Here is a 15,264-nt window from a genome sequence, read left to right as displayed (position 1 = left end):
ATGCATCACATACATCTTTAATGCCTAGGCCGCCGCCCCGTTCCCTCCAGGAGTATTTCTACTACCTTCTCGTGGACTCGCCTGCATTCAACAACTGGGTGCGCCGAATCCACGCAAGGGTAAATCGAATACCGTACCAGGCCGAACACGAACCTACAAAATCTATGGATGCCCTGACGTATACTCCAACCAGGCTCCACAAGATGAATGCATTCCGGATTATCTGGGTAGACGAGTTGAAACGAACGTTCAAAATTTGGTGAATTATTTATATTCTATACATCAATACATTACTCCTCACTATTACCAACTATTAGGTACCAACTATTGGGTACCGTCTTCACTATTAGGAACCTCCCTTACATTAGGTACCTTTCTCTTCCAACTAATGGGTGCTTCTCTTCCAACTATTAGGTAACCTTCCTCTTCCAACTATGAAGTACCTTTCTTTTTCATAGCTTGGGTGCCTTCTGTTCTAACTATTAGGTCTACCATTCACTCTTCACAACATTATTGGGATCCGTCAAGGAATCTTTGTCGGCTTTGGAAAGTTTGCTCTTCTTAATCATCGAAACTTCGTTATCCAATGCAATAATGACATCGGTATTACTTCCAAATTTGAAATTATCGGCAACAACAGGATTAGGATATCTTTTGACCCGATAAACTTGGTTGTCTTTCTTCGTCCGTAACACTTTGGAGAGCGACCACGTAAAGACATACGGTCCACTCGAAGTGACAATTGTGGTCTCCTTGGTGTCTTTTCCAGTGTTAAAATACGCCTTGGTAAATTGCACCGGTTTACCCTTTGTCTCCATATTCATAAATGCTTCATCTTCTGGTTTAATCGTCAACCGCCGAGGCACTGGTTTTTTGTCCTGATCAAAGTACTTGACGTATCCGAGAGAATTAGCATTCTTTTGCCCTCTACCAACCATGGCGTCTATCAACAACAAATAGTTGGAACAGGTGGCCAAGATCCACCTTCCATCCTTCGATGTATCGATTCCAATAATCGGATCTCCTAACGATGGTAACTTGCTCTTTGCATTGCCCCCTAGTTTGTCATAAAGACGAATATCTCCATTAGCAGTAGCAACTGCCATGTACCCGTCTTCAGTAGTCGTGAACGACAGAAACTTGTTATTGGTGGTTTTGTAAACCTTGTGATTATCCTTGACGAGCTTGCTTCCTGAAAGTCTGGGATCAACTCGGAACATACCATTAGCCGAGATACCAGTAAAAGTTTGTTCGTTTGTCAACTGCGAGAATTTGGAATTGGGGCCATACGTCACAACCGGCTCCTTGTCGGAAACATTCCACTCTTCAATCACCTTACCTCTGTTCAAATCCATCTTGTAGAGCTTGTCACCGGCTCCAGACATGATCATGTTCTGATCTTGTTGATGAAGCATCATATTCTTGGCTTCAAGTGTCTTTCCATCGAGCGTCTCCAAGCCATTGATTGTGGTTTCAAATTGTAATTTGTCCCGGTTTGTGAATACTCCCAAAGTGTTACCTCGAGCGACAAAAGTTCTGTCATTAGCCATACCCACCGCGAGTTCACTATTAGCATTCTTCTGGTTACGGAACTCAGCATAGGATTTATCACCATCTTTATCTCCAAATTCGTCATCTGAGTCCACGAAAAGTTTCTTTTCGGTAGATGGTCCACGAAGAGTACGCTCAATCTTGTCGTCAATATCTGCGTCTTCGGTTGCATCGTCAAACTCATCACCTGAATCAGCCGTCTCAAATTCAGACTCTTCGTCTAAATTGATGTTGGAGAAAGCATCAACAACGTACTGTTGTTCGGACTCCGTAACCTTATTCCACTGAGTTTTATTTACTGATTCCCACAATGCACGCATAAAGTGGTTTTGGAACACCAGCAACTCATTAAACGTAGGAAACTTGACGAGCCACGAGAACGGACACATAATATTGTCTCGCATTACATGCAAGTTGAAGATGAACGACAAAAAGTTGTAATTAAATGTGGGGTTCATGGTCTTGTCGATGATGGTATCGAATGTGATGGGTTTAGAACTGTCACGACTGGATACACTGACATAATACTTGAATCCATCACCATGAATTATGTCAAGTGTAACATTAGACGACGGCAATTGAAGTTTAAACTTGCTATCTTGAGCATCAAACAAATGAAGTTCCACAACAGACGTAGTATAGATGATATTGCCTTTAGGAGCGGGCGCAACTGGAGCTCCTTTTGTATCCGATTCGGACTCCGATTCTGTTTCAGGATTGGAAGTTATTTGGTGATTTTTCAACTCCGACAATCCATGGTCGGTGCTGTGTACTGGCAGAGCCTTATTGAATTCCGAAAGCTGGTCCATTGACGTAATGATCTCAGAACTAATGCGGTATTTCAGTTCAAAGACGCATTTGTAAAGAGCGAGCATAAAAGAGTCAATTTCTTGAGACTTGCAGTCTTCATCGATAACAAACTCAAACATATCGTCCGCGTCGCCATTGATATCCTTCCAAGCAATCACCCTAGACGAGTCTGGTTTTTCATACCGTCTCAATTGAAGATCTTCCATGATTGCAAAACTCCACTCATCTTTCGAATGACCACCCAACGAGGAGTTTTTCGCAGAATCCGAAGAGTCAAAGCCATCGTCGTCATCCGAGTCTTCATAGTTTCCGCCAGCAAGATCTTCACCCTCTTGGTACACCCTTGTAATGCAAAGCTGATAGTAGAATGGGGTGGTGGTTTGACGAATACTAGCATAGGCATCATTATATAAGCATTCGAATTCGCCTTTAGGTGACAGTGGCGACCGCGTCAAAAAGAGCTTTCCGGAAGGTAAAGAAGCCACTTCTCCAGTGGGCGAACTGCCCAAAAACTTTCTAAGAAAATTCATGGCTAATTAACGGTTATCAAATCAAAGATGAGGAGGTGGCCTGAGCACTGTGCGGACTATTGTTTTGGTGGGGTATGGGTAAAATGTAGCAATGAGAGTTTTGAAGAAAAAAAAACAAATCTAGAAAGAAAAGGAATAGCGAGGAAGAACAGCTTATAAATGTGTGACCTGCTGAGAATTGGAGTCTGAAAGTGGAGGAGAAATGTGGACGCTTACATAAGCAGAAGATTTGTCGAGTATACTGCATGCAACCGCATCGCATTGCATTTGCAGTCAGCTAGGATTGCAGAACTAACAGTACATTGCAGATCAGCAGGCCGCATATGTTTGGGTTGCGTAATCTAAGGCGAGGATTGTCGCTATGTAGATTCTACTCTAAGCCGCGCCCGACGCCTGCCCCAATTAAACAAGATTCACAGCAATCAAGCCAGCTACCAGAATGGCAAAAAAGAGAAAAAGCCCATCGAAAACGGTATGGAAATTGGAATCCCACTAAACGACTTTCACGGGCTCAGATGCAAGATCTACGAAGCTTGAAGCAACAAATGCCACATATGAAAACCATTGATTTTGCCAATTTGTTCAAGGTGCTGCCGGAGGCCATTCGTCGCATTTTGCAATCAAAGTGGACGCCCACAGAAGAAGAAGAAGCAAGATTGGCCGCGAGAGCACAATCAGCGAAAAACAAGAGCGCGCAACGAAGGCAGCAGCAAATAGACAACCTCAAGCAAGCCCATCTGCGTATGCAGCCTGTGACCGGAATAGTCGAGGACGCACGCACGAGCGCGATTCGACCGCGAAACCCAAGGCAGCGCAAACCAAGACAGCACCAAGGCCAGAAGACACAGCAAACGCAGCACGACCATGATTCACACCAGCCGTACGTGCCCTCGGTGGGAGATGTACTAGAGTAGCACCTTAAGAAGATATACTGTATATAAACGAACCTGCACACAACCTGAAGATATAAACCTCGGATACCCCAGATTCTCATTATCATGAGTGTACCCATTTTGACGATTCCGGAGTCTGCCTACGATGTTTCTGCGTATTTGGCAGCAGGACAAACGCGTAAGAGGTCACAGCTCTTTGTATATCTTGTGAAACTTACCCATGGTTCGGCTATAGCTTTGACGATGGCATATTTGATTGGATATTTTGGACTTAAACCGCTCCTTGAAACTACAGCAGCGAGGAGATTAGAACTTTTGGAGTTTTATCGTGGTAAATTGCGTGACTGTTACTTGAAATTAGTGGAAAAAGTCACCTATATACCAATAGTTGCCATTAACAAAAACGATGGATCGGGCAAATTATATGCTGATGCAGTTTGCCAAACTCCCCAATCACACATTTCCCTAAACACAAAAACAGACGAAGAGGTGGAGGAAGAACGTAACAAAAACGACCGGTTACGCCAGGGAAAATTGACCAGTAAACTCAACCAGTTACTCAGTAGGCTTCTGGATTGTCACGCGTACCAAGTGGGAGAAATGCCCAATTATAAACTTGTACTGAACTTGGTCAAAGAGTTTCAGAGCAAGTCGGATCTGGACATGTTTGATGATCTTTTCATTGGCCAAGCGGAGAACAAGACTACAGGAACTTTGAGAAGAAAAAATTATGTGCTGGAAGTCACCAACGAAATACGAAGCATCAAGGGGTTGTATATGAGTGGACAGATATGAGAGCGATGTCTAATTGTCAGAGAGAGGACTCCAGTGGTAGACTACCAAAAAATATTAATGGTAGTTGAGTTAGTTGACTAGTGGCACTTAGTGAGATAAATTGGTGACCAGTCAGTGTTCATGGTTAGTCAAGGGACCATTGGACTTATTCAGTAGACACGGTTCAGTGACTACTTTGTGTGGTGAATCTTTGCTGGTTAATTTGTTACTTGGTGAACTACTTCTACTGAGTACTGGTGTACTGGTTACTTGGTGATTACTGGACTACTTAGCAGATACTTAGTGGTCACTAAGTGTGTGTCTTTCGTGGGTAATTCCGTAATTACCTGGTGGAGCACAATAGTAATTTCTCAATCGATTTTGATTCAGTGGACTATTTCATTACAGGGGAATCGTTCAGTGGTTTCAGTAACTAATTCGGGTTACTAGTGGAAAACTCGGATTCGAATAGTGGTAAGTCAGTGAATCCTTAGTTGATTTCTTCAATGGACTCTTGGATTATGGATTACTTAGTGAACTACGTTGTGAATTATGAGTAGTTCAGTGATTTCCACTGATTCAGTGTTTGTTGTTATTTCAGTGGTACTTGATTACTAGGCTGATTTATTCAGGCTACCTAGTGGACTACTTTGTTATTTAGTGGATAGTTCCTTATAGTTCATTGAATAATTCAGTGCATTACCTAAGTGCAACTTCAGTGCGACTTTCAATTCAATTTCTTCGATTTCTCATTTAGATTTCTCATTTCATTCCACTTTATTATGTCCAGTTCCAGCGATGAAGACGTGTCGTCGCCGCCATATGACGAGTCCGACTTGAGTGAAATGGAACCAGTGGACGATGAACCAGAAGAAGAACAGGAAGACGACGAAAATCTGCCCAGTGATGACACCAAGTATAATGTGGAAGATGGTGACGACGACCTGGATTTGGATGGTGACGATGACGATTCGCCAAAACCACGAAGAGGAGGCGCTTCCCGAGCTGGTACGAGGACCAGGGCCCCGGTAAAGAAACGCACACTTACGCTTTACAATGAAGAAGAAGAGAGTACGGATGGCACTGAAACTCCACCTCCAGCTCGTAAACAACAAAGAGTGAACAATATGGACGAAGATCTCATTTTGACCGACGAAGAAGCCGAGTACGATCCACACAATAACCCCGATGTTTCCAAAATGACCGAGAGACAAAGACGGCGGTTTCTTGAAGAAGAAAATGGCAACAGTGCTTCGGAGCTGTTTTTGGAACTCGAGGATCTTGATAAGAAAAATACAAAGCGCAAGCAAGAAACAGAACAACAGACATTGTTGCGAAAAGCAGAAAATGCTCGTAGACGACAGCATTTGAAGAACAAGCAATTGGAGGAAGAAAAACAAGATACCGTCAACAAGCTTCTTAAGCGGCGAGCCACGAAAACCAGAAGTGGTGAGTCCAAGGAGGACAACGAGGAGGTTACGGATCTGCGTCCGAGACGTCCTATGATCAACCATGCGGCAATGAACCGGTGGGTAAGCAGAAAGGACGGTGAAGTGTTGGGAATCGAAAGGGCGTGAAAAAAAAGAACGAAAGAGATAACCAAAATTGAGAAGTCAAGAGTCTGCAATGACTATGCACCAAGACAGAAGATGTAGATGTCAAATCTTGGTACAATACGATTAATGAACTGGAAGATACCGAGAAAGAATTTCCTATGAAGGTAGGAATACCCTCGTAAATGGAGACAAAGTACACCTGTGAAGTCAAAAATGTCGAAATTCAGAAAGCCATCTTAGTCCAAAAGTGTATGATGAGTCTACACTATTAAAGCCAGAAATCACACTCCAATGCGGTAATCTCTAGAAGCACAATTATGCAGAGAATCATGGTAAAAAAACGTGATAAGCCTAAGTAAAACTATTAGGAACCTCATGGTAGTCAGATTTAGCCAAGATTACAAAAAGTCAAAAATATAAATTGAGTCAAGAAACTCGAGTATCACTATAAGCTAAACTGCCAATTCAAAAGTACTTGGAGTCAAGACTGACTCAAAAATAGCCGTGAAAATGTCAAAAACCTTAAGCTAGTAAGAGAGTCATGACTCATTACATTCTTCGAGTTTCCATTATGTAAAGCCCAACTGAGTCCACAATATACTACTTCGAGACCCAATAAACTTCAAAATCAAAAGAATTCAAAATACGGAGTTCCTTCTTTCGTTTCCTTAAATTCTGTCATGAGTCGTCTGACTGTGAGTCTTCGCGGCGCCTGCAAATAACGCCGCGCGCCAAATTCTTCAATCACAGTTCAGGGTGCACCAAGGTAAAAACACCGGTATCAAACCGTACACCCACCCGTTTCTACGACGCCAAAAGCAAACTATACTGTAAACAACCCCCCAAAACACGGTAGACTACTCAAATCGTTGCTATCCTTGCTCCGCCACAGGAAATTTTCGTTCGCCGAATGAACAATGTCACGAAGAACCAGATGATGGGCCAGGTGCCGTCAGACGTATACAACCAGATGTACAACCAAGCCATACAAATGGGAAACATGGGCATGGGTCCCGGCTTGCCGGGCGTGGCACCAAATTCATCACAAAGTACAATGCCATCTGGTAATGGAATGGTTGGACCTCAGGGCCAAATTCCACCAGTACCCCCAGGACTAGCTCACCCACACGCTCTGCTTGGGACTGCCGCAAATGGAACAGCAAATGCTCCCCAAATATCTGGTCAAATATCTGGTCAAATATCTGGTCCTGGCCCTGGCCAAATTTCTTCTGGCCCCATGTACTATACCCAAAGACCAGGAATGCAGCGAGCCACGTCGGTGCTGGCAGCTACGCCGCTGAGTGCCACAAGAATGACTTTCCAGACCCTGGCACCGGGAACAAGATCATCTGCCAGCAATTCTCACGGACATACGCCGCAACTAGCGTCCCAACCACAACCGCCATACAATAAAGTACCCACTATAACTCCGGTAATGGCTCCGCAACAGCAACCCACTCCACAAACAGGCCGTGCTCCGCCAACACCGCAAAACCATAGCCTGTCGCCGCACCCAGAAGGCCCAGCTCCTCCTCCTCCGCCGGCGATGCAAGCGGCCCAGGCCGAACTCAATGCCAAAATTTTCCGCCGGCACCTTGGAAACGCTGCTGCTATCCGGCTCCTCGATTTGGTGGAGTTTGTGCTGAACGAGCCGATAAGCCACTTGGCTACTCCAGGGTTCTGGCTTCAGGTTGTACAGACCCATATGGCTCCCACATCGGTGGTTCGAATCGGAGTGGCACCTTCATTTTCGGCTAATAGTTCCTCCAAATCTGATTCTACCGGTCCTATGACAATGCTCCGCCAACTAGGGCGAGGAGTCGAGCTTGCATCGGCAGTGGTGCCTCGGTTCTTGTCGGCATGTTTCCTCGAAGCCGCCCAAGCCAGCCGTACGGGCAACTCCACCTCAATCGATAAGTTCACTTTGGCCATTCCAGGACTCAAATTCCAAGTTCTCAACCTGGGCTCCATCTGGATGGTGTCACGGTTGACCATGGTTTACCACTACAGCGATGGTTCGGTGTTGACCATCGAAGGCACCACCAAGCTCACCATGAGTCGCGAGTTCCGCATCGAATGGATCGACACCTCGTTGCTCTCCCATTCGGCCACATTGACCATGAAAGCGGCAGAATCCATTCTGGGCCATCTGAACCAATTGAGCCAATTTTCAGCGCCTGGAGCCGTTGAAACCGCAGGTATGCCCGAAAATGCGGTGCGTGTAGCCCAGATCGGCGATACCATGGCACATCTCCGGCTTCTCATGAGCTTTGCAACTGCAAACAATATCACTTCGCCGCAAAAAGCACTTCATCTTTTCGTGTCGGCTGCAAATCAAAAGAATTCTTCCGACTCCGACTCGCCCAACGGCGAGCGACGGACTTGACTTTCATTTCTCGACTGCATTATTTCGGTACGTAACAACAGCGTTGCTGTACATTAATTTATCTCATTTAATGTCATACTGCATTAGACAATGCACTGTAGTGAATAACTCTAGGCATTCAATTTCATCTAAAATCAATTTGAATCAAAAATTGAATTCAATTACTAGATCTTACTACTCTAATCTTGCTTCATCCGTTTATCATCTAATCCAAACTCCTACATTAATTCACTCCATCCATTTGCACCCATTCGCACTCTTATCTTTCGCATCTTTCGCATTTCGCACCTTTCATCTTTCTATGGATGATGATCTCAACAGACCCCTAACAGAACTAGTGCGGCCCTCCTCTCTACACCAATATATTGGCCAGAACCACCTCACAAACCACCGCAATGGGGCAATTACCAACTTTATTCGTCTAGGATATTTGCCCTCAATGATCCTTCATGGTCCTCCGGGCGTCGGCAAGACAACTTTGGCATCGATTATTGCAAAGGAAGCGGGCTACGTTATGGTGGAATTGTCGGCTACTGATGCTACCGTGTCTACAATACGACGATTACTGAACGAAATAAGGGACGAAAATCGAAAACGAACTAAACTCGGTACTCCACATTTACGAGTATGCGTTTTTATCGACGAAATCCACAGATTTTCCAAAGTTCAGCAGGATTTTCTTCTTCCGTTTGTAGAAGAAGGGTTGTTTGTGTTTTTGGGTGCCACAACTTTCAACCCTGCGACAAGACTACGTCCGGCGATTCGGTCTCGGTGCCAGTTGTTCAAGCTCAACGAGCTCACAAAAGACGAAGTGAAAAGCGTTCTAAAGAAGGCAGCTTTGTACGAAAATGTTCGTCGTAGAATAGTCTACGGAAAACAGTTTCTTTCGTTCTCTTCTGAAGTGCTCAACCACATTATCAACACTTGCAAAGGCGACGCACGCTCGGCCGTCAATATGATAGAAATGGTCAGTATCAATTTGTCCAGTGATGCACACAAATATACCGGCACCTACGACCCTATAGTGGTAACCTCGGAGCTGGTAGATACTTTCTTGAAGGAATTGCACCGGCAGAACGGCGGACTAAATCATGTCGAAAACAATGGTCTTCTTGTGCACTTTTTCAGCACCATCAATGAGTGTAAACCAAAACCCAAAAAACGAAAAACCATAGTTGACGATTCCAAAATCAGAAGAACATTTCGTGAACGAATGGACTACTCGGACGACGAATATCAAGACGCTGAAAGGTCTTTCGATGGCTCGGACTTGATCACCAAGACGGAATATTTAAAGGTGAAAGCAATAAAGATTTTATTGCAACTTTTGCACAGGGGAGAGTCTCCTCTTTTCATTGCAAAGCAATTGGTTATTTTTACTGTGCTCTACACGGATTGTGACTACTCTATACTCCGCCAAACCCTCTCAATAGTCAAAGCTTTTGAGGTTTCTGATGTGATCCATGTTCTTTCAGATTGTGTCGAAAGGCTAGTGGAATGTCCAAAGCGTGATACATCAAAAAAGGACCCGTTTCTATCTTTCAAGAGCACCTTACAATTTTTGAAAAAGTCGACAAGATTTAATTCGAGTTTTCAACCACAGGCCGAACAATTCTTCCCAGTTGAATACGATTTAGAATTGGTCGACTCGCTCCTTCAACCCCCGCAAATAAGTTCTGGTGATGAGAACCAGGTTTTTCCCGTCACAAATGCAGATGAGTTGGGCGATATGTACTCGGTGGGCACGCCAATCACAAACACAAATATTTTTGAAAACGAGGACAAATGAAAGAACAAAATGAATCTACGTCCAATCTTGGTCAATTGTTCCAAGCTCATGTTGGCATCGGCATAGAGGTGGTTCTTGAAACTCTCTCGTTCGAAGCTCGAATTATCCTCATTTTATTGCGATTACTCAACTTGTTTCTATACGAGATCCACTGTGTGATTTCCTGGTCCAACAAGTCGTTCTTGATGCTTATACTTCTGGGACTCAAAGTGTGGATAAGAGCAAACCTTGCACTCGCTCGAGGCATCGAACAAGTTGGAGAAAGGTCAAATAACTTGCGAGAAGCTGCCAACACTTCCATCGAGTCTCAGTCGCACGAGATAGACGCGGAAATGCGCTACAGTCCTATTGAAGCTAGTCCATTGAACGAGAAAACCGACACTGACGAGGATAAGGGAAAAAGGTGGTTTCACAGACACAAATGGCACCCAAGAAGTGGTTAAGTAGCTATGTTTAATCAATATGTTAATGCCTATGAAGTGCTATAATACAGAAAAACCGCCGAGTACCTAGTCATCTTCCTCTCCTCCCAAAGCAGCAAACATATTTGCAGCGCTTTGAATCGACTCACTACGCTTGGAGTTCTCCCGAGGAGACACCGTGTTGCCGGTGGTATTGGCACTGTCCACTGGTGATGCAAGATTTTGTCTAGACGACTGAGAACGAGGTTGAACCGCAGTAAACCCTCGTGAGTCCTTGGTTGCCCGAGGATCCTTTTTGAGAGCAGGAGAACTGCCCCAAGAAGATCCCATTTTGCTCGAGTTGGACCGAGACTCAGTCTTGTTCTTTCGCCTTCTTTCAATCGCAGCCCTTTCATCCTCCAACTTCTTGATTTCTGCATCTTCGTGGATCTCCTGAATGGTCTTTGGTCCGGCGTCAGCCTTGGCAGATTTCCACTTCGAAGCTCTCAAATCTTGCAAGTCCATCAATTTGAACTTGATTCTTGACGACAATTTGCAGTTGTCCAAGATGGTCTGAATGTTGTCGAACACAATATTGAGCACGGCTCTGTTCTTCTCGGTGGTTTCCAACCGAGCACCGACGGTGTTGACCAATTGCGCCAAGTTCTCCAAACTGTCCTCAGAAGGATCCTTGACGTTACTCGACTGGTCTCTCAAACAAAGCAAGATCACTTGATCGTTCAACATGTTCAAGATGTACAAGTGACCAATGAACTTGACCAATCCAAGACCTCTTCTCTTGGCAGCAGCCATGGCATAATATTCGTCAGACATCATTTCAGGCTCAATTGGTGTACCGTCTTCATTCGTGGGCAACTTGTCACTCCATCCCTTCTCATATTCGGTCTGACAAGTGGTCAACAAAATTCTTCTAGCCAAGTCACCTCCTCTGGCACAATCTCCACTCTTGAGGCGAATATTGACATCCTTGATTTCATCGCTCATTTGAGTACACATCTTGGCACAGAATTGAGCGTACATAGACGACCAATAAGGCTCATCACAAGCTTTGGCAAACGTAAGCGATATGATCTGTCTGACAGTTTTAGCATCGTCTTCCCATTTGGATTGGTCACCCAACTTGAGAATAGCGTCCGAAATAGGCTCAAACATCTCAAGTGTCAATTTGTTCAATTGAGACTTGACCTTTCTTTCAATATCCTCCTCAGAATAAATTTCTGTGCCATCTGGAGCAAGTTTGACCTCGGCCTTAGCTCCTCTTGGCTTAGGAACCCATCTATTAGTACTCTTCTCCAATGGCTTAATCTCCTCTGGAGGAATGGTGATTCCATCATCTTTGTGATCACGTCCACCTCTTCTAGAAGGTGCACCCCTTCTCGTAGACTTATCTCTCGATGGACCACCACTGCTTCCTCCTCTTCTGCGTGAGCCGTTTCTGGAGTTTTGTCTTGGGTCAGAAAATTGGCCTCTGTTACCCATTCCAGGTCCAAAACGTGCTCCTCCAGCACCAAACCGATTCAGGCCACCACGAGCACCCTGGGGTGCCTTTCTGCCAGCAGTGATGCCCAAACTTTCCAACTTGTTTTTGAACTCTTCATCTATGGGGAATTGAACCACATCTTTGAACTGAATCAAAAATTGAGGATCGTATCTGAATGCCTTTTCGCTCTTCCACTTTGGATCGACACCAGTAAATGGTTCTGGATAGGTCATGGAGTAAGGGTCCTCAATAGGCTTGACTTCCTGCAAACGCTGGAAGAATTGAGAAAGATCAAGACCATCTTCAGCCTCAGCATCTTCTTCACCCTCACCTTCTTCGTCTTCATCAGCACCTTCGTCGTTGCTGGCTTCGGCTTCTTCTTTTTCTTCTCCCTTAGTTTCGGTTTCTGGAGCTTCTTCCTCTTCATTTTGTTTTTCCACTGCTGGAGAAATCGCCGCAACATCCTCACTCACATTCTCCTTCAGAGCTGAAAGGAACAGGTACGGCAGGAGTGGCTTGTTCAGCCTCTTCCACAGCTTTTTCAGAAATTTGCTGAACTTGTTCAGGCTCTTCAACTTGGAAAGTTGCTGACTTCTCAGAGACAGGAGCTTCAACTTCTGGCACTTCTGCCTTGACCGAAACAGGTTCAGAATCCTTGACAGGTTCAGTGACATCCTTAGCTTCTTTAACATCTTCTTTAACATCTTCTTTAACAGTTTCTTTCACTTCTTTTGGCTCCTTTGGCTCGGACTCAACTGGCGTATTAGTGGTGGTCTCGGGCTTTTCCTTTTCCTTCTCCTTCAATTCCTTCTCCTTCTGAGCGGCCTGAGCCCGCTCGAGAATCTTGCGTCTGAATTCCTCGGCAATCGACAGCTTGGCCGGAGACGAGGCAGCAGATGCTGGAGCTGGAGCTGAGCTTGAAGAGGCTGGTGGAGTAGCACCAGAGGAAGTCGAAGCAGCAGGCGTTGAAGGAACGGGTGCAGGTTTGTGAACACTAGCCGCCGATGCTGCTGGCGAAGCAACTGGGGTCACTGAAGCCGACGAGGTTCCAGAAGTAGAGGATCCCAATTTCTTTTCCAAATCAACTTGCTTGCCATCCTTGGTGGTGATTTTCACCTTGTTTCCATACGGAGACATACTTCCACTGCCCGGAACTGGAGCAATTACAGGTGCGGTTGGAGGCACCGAACCAGGATGAGATCCAGGAACCGAGCCTGGATGAGACCCTGGAGCAGATCCAGGAATGGATGCGGGAGTTCCAGGAGTTCCAGGAGTACCAGGAGTACCAGAAGATGATGGTGGAGCTCCGGGAGGCAATTGCTGGTACTGCATGGGTTGCATTCCAGGCACCATTTGCGGATATCCATAAGGATAGTAGCCGTAGTACATGTTTGGAGGGTAGTTGTAGTACTGGTTCACCTTGTTGTAACTTCCCTTGCGGTAGGGGCGAGAGTTGGGAGAGTTTTGATGGTGATTCAGTGGGTGGTTTTGCGGCATGTGGTGAGGAATGTGGTGATTATTGGAGTTATTTCTGTACTTTTTGGGTCCGCCGTTGGTGTGGTGGTCTTGCGGCAATGCCGATTGGTCTTTGCCTTGTTCGTCGCTCATGGCAAAGCTACTATTAATGGGTCAAAGACGAGGGGTAGTCTGAGACGGATGAATTGATCGCGATGCAATTCGATAGCAGCGAGACTTTGGCGTGTGAAAGACAATCCAGTCTGTTCAGCGAGGTTTCCAGAGCCGATTCCACTAGCAATCGGCCTTCGTATCAGCCAGGGGTCACTCAGTAATTGGGTGACGAGTGGTGGAATCACGGTGTACAGAAAAAAAATTTCACTATGCTGTCGTGCGCGGCCAAGAGTGGACGAGCAGGCGGAGATACGGGAGGGTTCAGGAAGAGAAAGAAGAAGAAGGAATTGATTGAGAAAGTAGATATGTAAGTCTGAATTGGTTCTGGTATTGTTTTGGTATTGCTTGATTTTGGTTGAATTTGGTTTTTAGTTGGTTTTTTAATTTGACTGATTTTCATTATTTTATTGGCAGCAGTTCGCAGCCTGAGCGCAGAACAAACGATAAAGTAGCAATAAATTAAATTGTTTGTTTAGCATAAGAGTGTGATTGCCATAAGCTAGAAAAACTCATATATTACATCTACAATTTGTTCCGTATAACTTGTTCCGTAATTTGTTTCGTATACCCTTACTTACATTACTTGTATATCTATTTTCATTCGTCTACCTAGTTGCTCGCGCTCTCACCATCCCTACACCGACCAAAACCACCACCGTTGCCGCGAACAAATACACCACAATCTGTTCCTTCAACGACTCTCGCTGGAAACAACTCACACCAATATCCGCAACCTCCTCTTCACACACATTCTGGCACATCTTTAACGTGCAATCCAAACACTTTTCCACCACACGAACCAAAGACGCCTTCTCTGTGCATGCACATTTGCAGTATTGTGTATACCCCATGGCCGGTACTACCCATAAAAGTGCCGTCACCACTCTCATGGACGTTGCAACCCTTCCATTTGCAATAATTCCACCGCACCAAATTCGCACCAAATCCTGGCCAGTCACGACCCGCGTGAGGTCGTCATAATGCAGGAGGGCTGAGGTTATATACAGTGCTGACGACTGCTAAAGTACGTAGAGCAACGGACTCAATTCTTGCTAAATGACCGTCGCGATTGAACGTTGTTGCTCAGTTCTAAGCATTTCTGATGGCTCTTTGTCAGATATCATGGTTATCTTTAGTTGTCAAATGAGAAGTTTGAGAATATTAGACAGCTAAGTGCATCACTAGCATCATAACCAATTTCTTAAGCCATCTCGATCATTGTTGCATTCTGTAAGTAACAATTCAAGGCGAAGATACACCAAAACATCGAATTTGCTGAATTAGTGTATTGTCCTTCGAGTTTAGTTGGTGAAACGTAATTGATTTTTGCAGATTTTAACAAATCTACTATCAATGCAAGTAGTGAATGGAATCTAAGCTGTAGAATTGAACTGCTTGGTGGGTGTTAATATTGTCATACCTTCCCGATCCACGCATACGAAGA

The 15,264-nt window shown here is 44.9% G+C and overlaps 10 protein-coding genes across 10 annotated transcripts; 6 read left to right on the top strand and 4 right to left on the bottom strand. All coding sequences in view use genetic code 12, as the record gives it.

The window, feature by feature from the left end:
* Positions 1–20: 20 nt before the first annotated feature.
* Positions 21–263, top strand: PGUG_03754 (uncharacterized protein; the record flags this gene model as incomplete). The annotated part of the gene is made up of 1 exon (XM_001484323.1): positions 21–263. The coding sequence occupies one exon, from the start codon at positions 21–23 to the stop codon at positions 261–263; it is 243 nt and encodes an 80-aa protein (XP_001484373.2).
* Positions 264–488: 225 nt separating this feature from the next.
* Positions 489–2,891, bottom strand: VID27 (Vid27p; the record flags this gene model as incomplete). Its single annotated transcript, XM_001484322.1, has 1 exon — positions 489–2,891. The coding sequence occupies one exon, from the start codon at positions 2,889–2,891 to the stop codon at positions 489–491; it is 2,403 nt and encodes an 800-aa protein (XP_001484372.2).
* A 323-nt stretch (positions 2,892–3,214) lies between these two features.
* Positions 3,215–3,805, top strand: PGUG_03752 (uncharacterized protein; the record flags this gene model as incomplete). The annotated part of the gene is made up of 1 exon (XM_001484321.1): positions 3,215–3,805. The coding sequence occupies one exon, from the start codon at positions 3,215–3,217 to the stop codon at positions 3,803–3,805; it is 591 nt and encodes a 196-aa protein (XP_001484371.2).
* An 84-nt stretch (positions 3,806–3,889) lies between these two features.
* On the top strand, positions 3,890–4,579 carry PEX17 (Pex17p; the record flags this gene model as incomplete). The annotated part of the gene is made up of 1 exon (XM_001484320.1): positions 3,890–4,579. One exon carries the CDS (start codon positions 3,890–3,892, stop codon positions 4,577–4,579), a length of 690 nt encoding a protein of 229 aa, XP_001484370.2.
* A 746-nt stretch (positions 4,580–5,325) lies between these two features.
* On the bottom strand, positions 5,326–6,072 carry PGUG_03750 (uncharacterized protein; the record flags this gene model as incomplete). Its single annotated transcript, XM_001484318.1, has 1 exon — positions 5,326–6,072. The coding sequence occupies one exon, from the start codon at positions 6,070–6,072 to the stop codon at positions 5,326–5,328; it is 747 nt and encodes a 248-aa protein (XP_001484368.2).
* On the top strand, positions 5,341–6,135 carry PGUG_03749 (uncharacterized protein; the record flags this gene model as incomplete). The annotated part of the gene is made up of 1 exon (XM_001484319.1): positions 5,341–6,135. One exon carries the CDS (start codon positions 5,341–5,343, stop codon positions 6,133–6,135), a length of 795 nt encoding a protein of 264 aa, XP_001484369.2.
* Positions 6,136–7,024: 889 nt separating this feature from the next.
* MFG1 (Mfg1p) lies at positions 7,025–8,500 on the top strand (the record flags this gene model as incomplete). Its single annotated transcript, XM_001484317.1, has 1 exon — positions 7,025–8,500. The coding sequence occupies one exon, from the start codon at positions 7,025–7,027 to the stop codon at positions 8,498–8,500; it is 1,476 nt and encodes a 491-aa protein (XP_001484367.2).
* A 70-nt stretch (positions 8,501–8,570) lies between these two features.
* On the top strand, positions 8,571–10,289 carry PGUG_03747 (uncharacterized protein; the record flags this gene model as incomplete). The annotated part of the gene is made up of 1 exon (XM_001484316.1): positions 8,571–10,289. One exon carries the CDS (start codon positions 8,571–8,573, stop codon positions 10,287–10,289), a length of 1,719 nt encoding a protein of 572 aa, XP_001484366.2.
* A 509-nt stretch (positions 10,290–10,798) lies between these two features.
* PGUG_03746 (uncharacterized protein) lies at positions 10,799–12,895 on the bottom strand (the record flags this gene model as incomplete). Its single annotated transcript, XM_001484315.1, has 1 exon — positions 10,799–12,895. The coding sequence occupies one exon, from the start codon at positions 12,893–12,895 to the stop codon at positions 10,799–10,801; it is 2,097 nt and encodes a 698-aa protein (XP_001484365.2).
* On the bottom strand, positions 12,657–13,799 carry PGUG_03745 (uncharacterized protein; the record flags this gene model as incomplete). Its single annotated transcript, XM_001484314.1, has 1 exon — positions 12,657–13,799. One exon carries the CDS (start codon positions 13,797–13,799, stop codon positions 12,657–12,659), a length of 1,143 nt encoding a protein of 380 aa, XP_001484364.2.
* Positions 13,800–15,264: the final 1,465 nt, after the last annotated feature.

This window comes from Meyerozyma guilliermondii, genomic scaffold (assembly GCF_000149425.1).
Source record: "Meyerozyma guilliermondii ATCC 6260 scaffold_4 genomic scaffold, whole genome shotgun sequence".
NCBI lineage: Eukaryota > Fungi > Ascomycota > Pichiomycetes > Serinales > Debaryomycetaceae > Meyerozyma > Meyerozyma guilliermondii.
Note: the sequence above shows the minus strand (reverse complement) of the source record. Positions and strands in the feature narration are given on the sequence as shown.